Here is a 13,410-nt window from a genome sequence, read left to right on the forward strand (position 1 = left end):
CAACAGGTAAATGCGAACGAACTCACGAATGGAGTCATTAATGCCACCTTCATGCTCTTGTTTAAAGATGCCATCCGGCTGTTTGCTGCCTACAACGAAGGGATCATCAACTTGCTCGGTGAGCTGTTTCTGCCCTAAGTGAACTTGTGTGTATTGCGCTGGCCTCTGCTTCATGTTGACTTTGCCCTGTTTGCCTGCTCCATTGTTTCCTGGTAAAGAAACCTTTGAGCCCTGCGTTGACCTACTCAGCCAGTTCAGTCGAGCAGTGCACTTTGAGTCATCATACTACTTTGGAGCCTGAGGCAAAGGCATGAGAAGGGCTCCATTCTACAGCAACCACCCATAATTACAACTCACTTGATAGTCGTTCACATAACAGTTATAACCCTGGGTTATTTGAATAATCTTCAATTACGTTACTTTGTGTGAAGCACGTACAGGGTTTTAATGCATTAGGAAAATACTGGAAGAATCTTGAGAACTTGGTAGTGTCAAGAGCTTTGTCATTTTTTGGAGCTGTAAGAGCATGTTTTTCTTGGCTGGGTAAGCAGTCACAGAGGATTGTAGAGTGTTTGCCATAAACAAATGTGAGTAAGTAGGTAGTTTGCACAGAATGTCAGACAGGAGAGATATGCTTTGGATCATGGCCTAATGACAAATGTCACCAAATACCTTGGTTGTGTGAAAACCTCTGAAGTAGAGGTTATTTCGACTTAATTGTGTGTATTGCAGCTGTGTGGTTTTCAAACCATAAATAACCTTTATCCACATCCATTTTTTTTGTATTACACAGAGAAGTACTTTGATATGAAGAAAGCCCAGTGTAAAGAAGGACTTGACATCTACAAGAAATTCCTCACTCGTATGACGAGAATCTCAGAGTTCCTCAAAGTTGCTGAGGTAAGGGTTTAGTTTCTATATTTACGTAGAGCTTTATCTTTGATCATGGAGGATTTGGGCTAGTTGATTATTCACCATTGTTTTGTATTTTTTTTTTTTTTTTATTTAACCACTAAAATGTGTGGCACTGCTGCTAGTCTTGCTGCAGGGAGCTTTTGCACTTCAGAACACATTAGTATTGGTTTGGTTGTACCATGTCAACTGCTGACCATGACATGCCTCTCTCCCTCTGATCTCAACACACAGCAAGTGGGCATTGACCGAGGCGATATACCAGACTTGTCTCAGGTGAGATTGTAATTCTTTCTACACTGTCAATGTGATTTCTAAACATAGTGATACTGACCTGTTTATGCTGATTGCAGTATGAGCTCTCTAACCTCCCCTAACCATTGCTGTCTAAACCAAACAAACAACCCTGCTCTTCTCATTCATGCCTGTTAGCCAAACTTCATCAGTCTCTGCATGGCTAAATCTTTCATAGTCATCCGCAGTATTATTGTAGTCGTGGAGTCCTGAGTATAGTCGTAAAGACAAATGACTCTAATAAAAATGTGATTGTTTCAAAGTGCCAGAACTGCAGTATGGTTATTTAAAAAAAGGTGCACACTCCTGTATCCCAGCATGCCCCAGCCTCAGCCCAATGCCTGCAGAGTACCTTCTGCATGTTGCTGATGGCAAAATGGCTCATGCTGTTTGCTCTCTTTCTCCTTTTCTTCCCAGCACTTGACACATGCAGCCATAAAAGGTGTTTTGTCGTTGTAAAAGCAGGGTGTATATTCCACAGCTAACCTGCCACATTGCAAAATTTTAATCACATAGTTAAAATGCAAAATAACTTCCAGTTCAAGAACACACAGGTGCTGGTGTAGTCTCTTCATGAACAGGGAAACGAATAAACCCAGTGAACATGAGTAGAGGTCCTTTTGCAGTTTGGTGTGGGTGAATAATTTAGCTTCTCTCAATAGACATATACACGCAGAGTTAAACTTGTGGTTCAAATTAAGTTTGTTGTTTGGGTCGAATCAATTCAATGTCTTCAGTCTCGGTCGTATTTACTGAAATTCACTTAAATACTGTCAAACTACCACCTTTATATTCTGTATCTTTCCTTATCTTTCCGTTTTCAGTTTACGGTCTGTGTGAGTATCTGCACCTCCCTCTATTTTTCCTCTGTGATTGATGCTATCTTGTTCCCTTTGTGGTGATTAATTATTATGCATGCTCACTGAGGTGTGTGTGTGAGAGAGAGAGGGAGAGAGAGAGACTGTATGTACATGTTTGAAAGCGGGAGAGTACCGCTAAAATAAATAATTGTCCTCTTTCCAGGCCCCTAGTAGTCTCCTGGATGCACTGGAGCAGCACTTGGCATCACTAGAGGGAAAAAAGGTGAAGGACTCGACTGCGGCCAGCAGGTATAGTGACCTACATGAGTAGCTTTGCTTTTCAGTTCTCCGCCAGGCTGTTTTGCCAAGGTACCAAATTTAGCATGTGTGTGTGAGATTTTCTGGATTCGTGTGTATGGTGTCAGGGTGGATACAGTTGCTTTGAGCCTGGCACAGAGCTAAGTTTTATTGAACTGTTGAATGAGTTCAAATGTAGAAAGTAGATGTCCCTGGTATGTTTTGGGGCAACTGATAGCCCTCAGTGGTTTTTCATGCTCACGCAGAGCAGTTTGTTCTGTACTGAACTAGGTCACTGCAAAAATGGATAGATTTGTGACCTTTTCCTCTGCAAATGACGTCCTCAAAAGTGGAATCTGATGAGTTTTGTGCAACAGAATAAACTGTCTAGCTTTTGGTAGGTCTGACATTTTGGAGGAATACTTGGGCTAAAGTTCATTGCGGTGGGGGTGGGGTGGCCAGGCATTAAACCCTTATCTGCTTGTGTGCTGTGGGCCAAGGAAGATCACTTCCATTAATACAGCATCTGATTGACATCTTTTCTAGGATGTTTTTTTTTTCATTCTGCCATTTTATTTTTATTTATTTATTTTTTAAATAGGGCCAGCACACTGTCCAGCGCTGTGTCCTCTCTGGCAAACACAGGCATATCTTTCACCAAAGCGGATGAGCGGGAAAAACAGGCAGCCCTAGAGGAGGAACAGGCTCGTTTAAAAACACTTAAGGTGTGTTTTGTCACTTCTAATAGCTGTTCACAGAACCACATGTTATTTGCGCAAAGAAATCACACAAGTGCACTCATACACCTAGTGGTAAACTGTTGAAGCATACTTGCTGTACGTTTATTCAGGTCCAGGAAAAGTTGTGCATGCTGAGAGTGGAACTTTGCGTTAGGAAGTTTTAACATGATTTTTGCCATCACAAAAAACATTTGTCTTTTGGTATATTTGTGTTTTTGGGCTCGTACCAATATTCCCATGTGAAACCAGCTTTATTCTCTCTGCAGGAGCAGCGCCTGAAAGAACTCTCCAAAAAGCCTTCCACATCCTCAACCACAGCTGCCTCTCCAGTATCCACAGCGTCTGGCAGCATCAGCACCGCTCCAGCAATCGACCTGTTCTCCACACCCAGCTCCACCAACAGGTAAGGGAAATGATGGGATTTGCGTTCCATTCCTCCACAGTTCTGCTCAGGAGCTTCACATGCTGCTCCACCTAAATCAGAGTTATTTTTTTTTTAAAGTGTAAGTGTTGTTCACCATGACTGTGGTACGTCATTCAGTATGAGAACTCAAGTTCATTTGGAGCAGGGCCCTTTTTTCAGCTGTGTGTGTTTTGTAATGGTTTAACTATTATGAAAGCTAGAGTTGGTGAACATGTCATTCTATGCAAAGCCACTAAGTCTAGCATCATACCACTTGATCTTCCATTATGTCTTCGCTTCTGCCCACAGCTCATTTGAGCATCATTCACTGCACACACTAATGGAACGCGTTTGGGTAGTAATTATACTATTAAGGTGATTTCGTTGAGAGGCTAAATAAAACTACACAGCACATGAAAGGCTCCCCTTTTTTTTTTTCTTTTTTCTTTTTTTTTTTGAAAACCATTCTAGCTGTGATATTGTTGCATGATTACCCTCCTAATAGAGCACTCTCTCCCGGTGTCCTTTCAGCAGTAAGGACCTGTGACTGTATCCCATTCTTTGCTCTGAAGCCTAAGCATCTTGAATCAGCCTGCAATGTTTAGATTTGCATGTCCGTGTGAGAGATACTTGACCTTCGCAGTTGTTAATTTAGTTTGTTTTCTTTACTCTAGTGCTTCAAAGGTGCCAAATGATCTGCTGGATCTCCAGCCAGCATTCCAGCCATCTCTATCTCTCCCTACCACTCTACCTGTAGCTAACACATGGGGAGGTGAGTGCTGGCCATATGCACATCTCTCACACTAATACGTTTCATTATCACCTGCGCATGGATCAGTCGTATCCGGCGAGCATAAGTTACATACAAAAAATATTATTATGCTAATTTAGTTTTTGCAGCTGTATGTATGTACATATTACAGCCATGTAATATACTAACATTACTGAATTTATTGTCTGACATGATGTTGGCTTAGGTGTAATATTGAAATGTTATTTAATATTTGCCAAGCAAGAGGCGTTACATTAGCCATCAGGATTTTGATGGTGCAGTGCATCTTTATTTGTGAGGTGGGGTCAGTGCCACTTTTGTCCAAAGTCATTCGTACACTGTGAATATATGGAAAAGATTCCATCCTGCAGGTCACGTTTAATGCTTGTTGTACCCAAAGGGTAGTGTTTTTAGCTATGTCTTTGGTTGCAACTGTAGTTCTAATGGCTGTCCTGTCATGAATTAGGGGTTGCACATTGACTAATTTACTAGTTGACCTTTTTTAGGCTACAATGTTAATGATGAAAGTACTGTGCAATAAATGTTCAAAAATAATACATCTGTACATCACATTACACAATTTCAGGATGTACCAAGTCATAAAATGCACTCGTGGACAAACTGGCAGTTACGTTGAAATCACTGATTTTTGAGAATAAGAGTATGCAGCATGGAAGCTTCTTATAGCTGAATGATGGATGGATGAAGGATGTGATGTCGAAGGTAGTGTCCGCCATCGTTTCAGTTAGCCGGTAAATACCGGTTTTTGACCGTTAATTATTCACAATGTCAGGGAAAAAAAAATTGCTGGACACCATGTCCGGTAAAAATATCATCACGAAGCAGACAGACAAAGTACGTTCGCAATTACACACCTAAATAAGGTCTCTGTGACTGCAAATTTTTTTCTCCTGTCACATGTACTCTGATTTGCTTGCATTATTCAACACCTTCAAACACACACACACGAGCGTGCGCACTCGTCTTTGTGCTCATCTCTCGCTCTCTCACTTGCTTATGGGAGGCAGTGAAAGCACAGACAGACATGCACAAGTAAACTCAAGCTAATCCAACACAGGTCAGAATCATGAGTTACCTCCCGATTCATCCTGCCCCTTCTCCACCCGCAGCTGATGCTCGACTACGCCCCTGCCGCCACAATCACATGTACTATGCATAGTCTAAAACGTTACAGTGGAAAATAAATGCCATAATGAGATGACCAGATTTTTTTCCATTTTGTCCCATAAACTTTATCATTCCCAGACACGTTAGCCGGCGCCAAAAACATCTTGGTGAAAACTGTGGTGTCTGCAGTGTTTTTCTGCCATGTTCAACTCCAGCCTCAGTAGCATCCAAAAACAGCTGGTGTGCACCACTGATCTGACTCTAAACTAGCTGACTGGGATTAAATAGTTATATGCAACCCATGGCTCCAAAAGCTGTCTTTCACATAGCACTGGTCACATTGGAATTTGCTATGCCACAGTACAAGATTTTAATTACATTTTATTTAGCTAGAACGGGGGGGGAACTACAGAAGGAATTCATGCATTGGTAGGTGGGAGTTTCCCAGCAGACTGTAAAATTGGCTTCATCTAGTCTAAAATATTTTCTGAGCAACAGTGTACATTTAGCTGCTGTCTTGACTGTCTGCCAGCATCTTCTTAAAGTCTATCTGACTGGGTTTTTTTCCCCACCACCCTGACTAGTCGACAGCTATTGAATCTACTGCCGGTTACTGAATCTATTAGTCAACTAGTCTGTGCAACCTCTAACATAAATATCAATCCAGTGAGACTAACAGTGTAGATTTTATTTAAGAATAGCTCAAAGAGGTTTACTTTGAGCTAGTGCTGTAACATTGGTACAGTGAAAATTTGTTTCTTCTTTTTATGCAACTGTTTTACTTTAACACAATATTTTTGCTGCTTCTCCATATATTACACTGGAGGTGCAGTATTAGCTATTCATTACACATTTTAAGGTCGAAAGGATGAAATGTCTTTTTTTTTTTTTTTTTTTTTTTTTTTTTTTTTTTTTGGTGGGGCGTTACTTTTATCTTTCTGTCTCAGCATTTAAAGATTGTTGGCCCATGGCAAGTTTTCAATACTTTAAACTTTAATTGCAGTCGGTTCGTTAGGATATTTGTATTTACCTTTTTTTCTTATTTTAATTGCTGTTCAGAAACACTCCAGGCTATTTAAGAGTCTTGTTGCTTCAAAGGTACCCTTATTGCTTCAAAAGTTTAGTACACATTTATATGCGAAGTACTACACTTCTGTCACGGTTCATGCTCATTGCAACCCACCACTAAATTTCACAATCTTGTTCAATATAAATGTGATTTCAAATGAAAATCTAACACTAGACATCATTTTTGGGCCAACCAGCTTATGAGGTTTTTGTGATTTTCCTTTGTGCACCTCAGTCTGCATGCTGTTTCTCACGGTTTCTCTAACATTTCTTTTTGCTGTCTTGTTTTCTGTTTCTGTTCGGCTGTGTAGATCTGTTCTCTTCTTCAGAGTGTGTCGACGACTCCATTCCAAACTTAAATCCTTTCCTTTCCAAACCTGTTGATGTTTCTCCATCTTCTCTGTCTTCAGATGCTGTTAGTTTGCCTTCTAGGACTCCCAGTCATGAAATGTTTAGTGGTAAACGGATTTTCTTTTGCCCTTCTCAGCATTGTATTTTCTTTACGTTTTGTCTGCTGCTCTTTGTGATTTTGTTTGCATTGCCTACTTAATGCATGTTCCATTACCCATCATCCTCAACCATTCATTGTCTAGAACATATTGGGGGCAGGGGGATGAGAGAGAGCATGAAAACAGCCTATGTGAGCTGATATTGTAGATCTTTCCTTATTGTTCAAATTTAACAATAAGGACAGATGTTTATTGCACTAAGATGTGTCCACATATTTACAACTGTAATGTAGCAACAGTACTGTGCTATGTTTTGCTTAGTAGCCTGGTACTCAGTTGCCAGCCTGCCCTTTTTGCATCTAACTGGAGCTGGAACGTGCTGCAGCTTATTTAGGTTCCACTTCTGTTGGTTTTCAGGACTCCTCTTACTATCACTTTGACTAAGCTGTCGATTTAAGTGTAAAAATCCAATAATACAGAGAAATCACTCCAATGAAAAATCCACCATGAAAATATATGAGATATATAAATATTATGAGATATTAATATTATTATATGAATATATTAACACAGACCATTTTGAAAAATTTGTGATGTGCTTAGATATTCTGGTGCATACAATGGCATTTAATAGCAGAAAAGTTTCAGCAATCTTAAACATGAGGTCAGACATGATAATGCTTAGGTTTCAATGTTGGCTCCTAAAAACAGGAGCAGATCTTTTTCAGCAATGTTTAACATCATATTAATAGGAAATCCAACGTAGACAACAAAAGATCCAGAATGCAGTATAGCTAGATAATACAGTTTTGCCAGGTTAGAGGGTGTGGATGTACTTAGCAAAGGAAGACCTGGCCAATTAAAAACCAGCACTGCTTTTTTTTTTTTTTTTTTTTTTTTTTTTTTTAAAAACCCCTGTAGCTATATTTTTACCCATACCCACATGATTGTATGCGTATCATGCTCTCCATATCGGATACAGTCCCCCCCCCCCCCCACATCATCTTGTAGTGTATACTCAATTACCACTGACAAATATTTCCTAAATGTGAAACTGTAATATTACATTATAAACTATAATATTTATAGTTATGCTGAAGTCATTTGCTCCCATTTTGCTTAGGCTCCATACCATTCATTTAAAGTCTCTAAGTTTTGCAGGATGTAAATCTGTATGTTTTGGTTCTCCAGATCATTACAATCCCTTTCTTGATTCAAGCTCTTCCATTGCCTGCACTCTTGAACCCTGTGCTCGGATAGAGAGCTTTCGCTCAGGTACAGATGCACGTGTGATTGTTTTCTGGATTCAGAAAACATGACTCCACTCCACAGGGCCCTGTGTGCTGGGTTTTTTTTTGTTTGTTTGTTTGTTGTTTTTTTGCAGGCTTTGAGCTTCCTGTATCAACCCTCCTTCTTCTAGGATTAATTTGGTTCCTTGGCTTGCTGTTTGTTGTAAAATATCTCTTATGTTTTTGTTGCTTAAAGTAGTAACTATGACTTTTTTTTAAATTCTTTTTATTTTCTTTTTTACAAGTTGGTTTTCTGGATACAGATATTGAATCAGACTTTCACTGTTTATTGAAGAATTTGTTGAAAATTCTCTAAAACGAGATCTGTGTCTCAGGAAGCCACTTTTTTCTTCCTTCTTTTTGTCTGTTACTTTACTAATATTTCACCTCTGGCTTTCCTTCTCTGCACTCCTCTTGCTGAGGCAGACTCGTTCTGTTCTCCGGCTCCCTACTCTAACACCCCACTGTTCCACGCCGAGCCTTCCAATGTAGCTGGACTATTTGGAGGTAGGTGATGATTCCTGCCTCCCTTTCCCCAAACTACTTCTGTTAACTCTCGTTTGTTGTTTCCCTTGTGTGTTAATTTTTTTCCTTTTTCAGATCTGATTTTTTTTTTTTTTTTTTTTTAACCCTCTGTCCTTTTTTTAACAGTAGTTAGAGATGAAATGGAGTGCATTCACCATGGGTCTAGGTGCCCTGTAAGAGGCAGGGCCAAATGATAGATTGCAGAGAAATGGTGATTTTTCTGCTTTACTGATTAGAGTACGGGTGTGGTCGAAGTCCCAGGAGTTCCTAGAATTAAGTGTTAACTTAATGCCCCCTGTGCCACTAGCTTCAACACCTGTGTTTCTCAGGAAGTGAGCGGAATGGAAGTCCATTTATGTTACGGGAACAGAGCACACCGTGCACAATAGTGGACCAGGATTCGATGGCAGATTTGCCTCCTGGCATTTATCTAACCAGGTCACCTTCTCGTTTGTGCTCTTCAGGGTTTTCAGCATCTCCCATCCCTCAGCCAGCCAGCTCTTCTGGCCTTAACGTTGACTTTGACTCTGTGTTCGGCAATAAATCCACTGCTAACAGCACAGACGCTGCTGGTAAGAATGTTTATTTCTCTTTCACTACGCTCGTCTTTCTCCTCCCTTGTGCCTATTGTGATGGTTGTTAGGAGAGCAAGCCTCTCTTGCTTCCCCACTCACAGCTGAAAAATGAGGGCAGGGAGTTGCAGTGCTGTGCTTGACGTCCCATACACATCTCTGAATAAGTGTGAAATGGGGATATTCAGTATGAATGGTTGCACTTTTTACATTTGTTTCGAGTGTCTCCGTAGAGAAAGCATGAGTAAGTGAGGTACTGTATACATTTTTCTGCATTCTGTCAGTATGGCAATAAAGTACATCTTTTTATGTTGAACAGCTTTTGATTTTTTTTTCTGTTTTTGCACACACGTAGGACATACAGAGACACCACACTAGACATTTCTAGACACAACACCTTCTCCACTCATCAGTTATTTTAAAGTCAATTTGTGGTATACGCCATCCATGCTAATTTAATCAAGTGGCTTGTGTGTTGGAATATTATACTTATAGTATCCCATTTTTCTGTCTCTTCCTGTGCTGTGTGGTAAACTCTGGGCCTTGGCTTTGCATGGCATGCATGACTCCGGTGAGTTGATGCTGACTGTTTAAGGGATAAAATTGGACTTATCCAGTTTATTTGCATTTTAATAAGGTTTCACTCCATCTACAATAAATATGGTTTGTCTAGTATCTTCTGCTCTTTATTGTCTCCTTCTTTTGCTCTCATTTTTCTCTCTTCCTTTGTCCTTGCCTTCTTGGAAAGATTATGTTTTAGGTTGTATCCTGAAACCCACAGTAGCTTCTCCGAGCCAGGGCATGCCACCCAGTGTCCAACAGACTGGCAAACTGGTGTCCGATGACCTGGACTCCTCTCTGGCCAACCTTGTGGGCAGTATGTGTCTGGCATTTGTGTATATCTGAAAAAGTATCACACATTCTGCATGGCACTGTATGGTCAAAAGTATGTGGACAGCTGGCCATCAAGCCTGCTCACTTGACATCACTGTCCAACCTCACTAATGCTCTTGTTGCTAAATGAGCACAAAACCCCACAGCCATGTTCCAAAGTCAAGTGGAAAGCCTTCCCAGAAGAGTGGAAATTATTATAACAGCAAAGGAGAGACCAATTCCGTGTTAATGCACATAGTTTTGGAATGGGCAGGGACGTGTGTGATGGTCTTTTGTCCATATACTTTTGAGCATGCAACTAATATTACATTGGATATTGTGATTTGGATCTAACATTTTGGATTTAACATGGATATTCTGTGTTTGTTTGTTTTGTTTTGTTTTTGCAGATCTGGGTATTGTAAATGGCACATCAAAAAAGTAAGTCTAAATGTAAAGTGCATACACACAGCAGCTTTTGAAGTCTATGCTAACAGGAAGTCTATGCTAACATCTTTGTTTGTATGAAGTGACATCCACTGGAGTCAGCCTGGTGAGAAGAAGCTGACTGGTGGAACCAACTGGCAACCAAAGACCGCTCCAACCACAACATGGAACCCTGCCAGCATGGTGAGAAGAGAAGTTTTTCAGTGCTTTACGCAGTAAGATACATTAAGACACATCTCTGACCAAAAAGATACCCTAAGTAAACAATCCTGTAGTATGGCTTTAAAATATTCTTATTGTTTGAGCTACAGTGTCATTTGAACCTTTGTGTCCTCTGACTGTCTGTTGCGTTGTGAAATTTTCATCTGGTGGAATAAACAGAATGGCATGCATTTCCCACAATACGTAAGTCCAATGATTGAACTGTTTTGAGATGCATGAGTATATTATTAACCTCACAGCTTCTACTGGTCACAGTACTGTGTGGGTGGATGCGAGTGTGTGTGTGGATGCGAGTGTGTGTGTGTGGATGCGAGTGTGTGTGTGTGGATGCGAGTGTGTGTGTGGATGCGAGTGTGTGTGTGTGGATGCGAGTGTGTGTGTGTGTGTGGATGCGAGTGTGTGTGCGTGGATGCGAGTGTGTGTGCGTGGATGCGAGTGTGTGTGCGTGGATGCGAGTGTGTGCGTGGATGCGAGTGTGTGCGTGGATGCGAGTGTGTGCGTGGATGCGAGTGTGTGCGTGGATGCGAGTGTGTGCGTGGATGCGAGTGTGTGCGCGGATGCGTGTGGGTGCATGCGAGTGTGCGTGTGGGTGCATGCGAGTGTGCGTGTGGGTGCATGCGAGTGTGCGTGTGGGTGCATGCGAGTGTGCGTGTGGGTGCATGCGAGTGTGCGTGTGGGTGCATGCGAGTGTGCGTGTGGGTGCATGCGAGTGTGTGGGTGGGTGCGAGTGTGAGTGTGTGGGTGCGAGTGTGAGTGTGTGTGTGGATGCGAGTGTGTGTGTGGATGCGAGTGTGTGTGTGTGGATGCGAGTGTGTGTGTGTGGATGCGAGTGTGTGTGTGGATGCGAGTGTGTGTGTGTGGATGCGAGTGTGTGTGTGTGGATGCGAGTGTGTGTGTGTGGATGCGAGTGTGTGTGTGTGGATGCGAGTGTGTGTGTGTGGATGCGAGTGTGTGTGTGTGGATGCGAGTGTGTGGATGCGAGTGTGGGTGGGTGCGAGTGTGTGTGTGGGTGGGTGCGAGTGTGTGGGTGGGTGCGAGTGTGTGTGGATGCGAGTGTGTGTGGATGCGAGTGTGTGTGGATGCGAGTGTGTGTGGATGCGAGTGTGTGTGGATGCGAGTGTGTGTGTGTGTGGATGCGAGTGTGTGTGTGTGTGGATGCGAGTGTGTGTGTGTGTGTGTGGATGCGAGTGTGTGTGTGTGTGTGTGGATGCGAGTGTGTGTGTGTGTGTGTGGATGCGAGTGTGTGTGTGGATGCGAGTGTGTGTGTGTGGATGCGAGTGTGTGTGTGTGGATGCGAGTGTGTGTGTGTGTGGATGCGAGTGTGTGTGTGGGTGGGTGCGAGTGTGTGTGTGGGTGGGTGCGAGTGTGTGTGTGGGTGGGTGCGAGTGTGTGTGTGGGTGCGAGTGTGTGTGGATGCGAGTGTGTGTGGATGCGAGTGTGTGTGGATGCGAGTGTGTGTGGATGCGAGTGTGTGTGTGTGGATGCGAGTGTGTGTGTGTGGATGCGAGTGTGTGTGTGTGTGTGTGTGGATGCGAGTGTGTGTGTGGATGCGAGTGTGTGTGTGGATGCGAGTGTGTGTGTGGATGCGAGTGTGTGTGTGGATGCGAGTGTGTGTGTGGATGCGAGTGTGTGTGTGGATGCGAGTGGATGCGTGTGTGGATGCGAGTGGATGAGTGTGTGTGTGTGGATGCGAGTGTGTGTGTGTGGATGCGAGTGTGTGTGTGGATGCGAGTGTGTGTGTGTGTGTGTGGATGCGAGTGTGTGTGTGGATGCGAGTGTGTGTGTGGATGCGAGTGTGTGTGTGGATGCGAGTGGATGCGTGTGTGGATGCGAGTGGATGCGAGTGTGTGTGTGTGGATGCGAGTGTGTGTGTGGATGCGAGTGTGTGTGTGGATGCGAGTGTGTGTGTGTGTGGATGCGAGTGTGTGTGTGTGTGGATGCGAGTGTGTGTGTGTGTGGATGCGAGTGTGTGTGTGGATGCGAGTGTGTGTGTGTGTGGATGCGAGTGTGTGTGTGTGTGGATGTGAGTGTGTGTGTGTGTGGATGCGAGTGGATGCGTGTGTGGATGCGAGTGGATGCGTGTGTGGATGCGAGTGGATGCGAGTGTGTGTGTGTGTGGATGCGAGTGTGTGTGTGGATGCGAGTGTGTGTGTGTGGATGCGAGTGTGTGTGTGTGGATGCGAGTGTGTGTGTGTGGATGCGAGTGTGTGTGTGTGGATGCGAGTGTGTGTGTGTGGATGCGAGTGTGTGTGTGTGGGGATGCGAGTGTGTGTGTGGATGCGAGTGTGTGTGTGTGTGTGGATGCGAGTGTGTGTGTGTGTGGATGCGAGTGTGTGTGTGTGGATGCGAGTGTGTGTGTGTGTGGATGCGAGTGTGTGTGTGGATGCGAGTGTGTGTGTGGATGCGAGTGTGTGTGTGTGTGGATGCGAGTGTGTGTGTGTGGATGCGAGTGTGTGTGTGTGGATGCGAGTGTGTGTGTGTGGATGCGAGTGTGTGTGTGTGGATGCGAGTGTGTGTGTGGATGCGAGTGTGTGTGTGGATGCGAGTGTGTGTGTGGATGCGAGTGTGTGTGTGGATGCGAGTGTGTGTGTGGATGCGAGAGTGTGTGGGTGGGTGCGA

The 13,410-nt window shown here is 43.3% G+C and overlaps 1 protein-coding gene across 8 annotated transcripts in view; it reads left to right on the plus strand.

Annotated features, from left to right (window-relative positions):
• picalma (phosphatidylinositol binding clathrin assembly protein a) overlaps window positions 1–13,410 on the plus strand; it is a 59,778-nt gene that overhangs the window by 30,067 nt on the left and 16,301 nt on the right. For 3 of the 8 annotated variants that reach the window (XM_053644847.1, XM_053644848.1, XM_053644849.1), the window contains 12 exons: window positions 7–118; window positions 794–900; window positions 1,147–1,188; window positions 2,230–2,315; window positions 2,905–3,028; window positions 3,310–3,446; window positions 4,121–4,218; window positions 9,142–9,249; window positions 9,998–10,126; window positions 10,533–10,563; window positions 10,653–10,752; window positions 10,951–10,974. In XM_053644847.1, the coding sequence (XP_053500822.1) occupies window positions 7–118; window positions 794–900; window positions 1,147–1,188; window positions 2,230–2,315; window positions 2,905–3,028; window positions 3,310–3,446; window positions 4,121–4,218; window positions 9,142–9,249; window positions 9,998–10,126; window positions 10,533–10,563; window positions 10,653–10,752; window positions 10,951–10,974 (1,098 nt within the window). Of the gene's footprint in view, window positions 1–6; window positions 119–793; window positions 901–1,146; window positions 1,189–2,229; window positions 2,316–2,904; window positions 3,029–3,309; window positions 3,447–4,120; window positions 4,219–6,725; window positions 6,873–8,054; window positions 8,139–8,578; window positions 8,660–9,141; window positions 9,250–9,997; window positions 10,127–10,532; window positions 10,564–10,652; window positions 10,753–10,950; window positions 10,975–13,410 lie in introns of all 8 variants that reach the window. The other 5 variants (XM_053644854.1, XM_053644850.1, XM_053644853.1 and 2 more) reach the window with 4 other exon arrangements.

This window comes from Ictalurus furcatus, chromosome 16, assembly GCF_023375685.1.
Source record: "Ictalurus furcatus strain D&B chromosome 16, Billie_1.0, whole genome shotgun sequence".
In the NCBI taxonomy this organism is placed as follows: domain Eukaryota; kingdom Metazoa; phylum Chordata; class Actinopteri; order Siluriformes; family Ictaluridae; genus Ictalurus; species Ictalurus furcatus.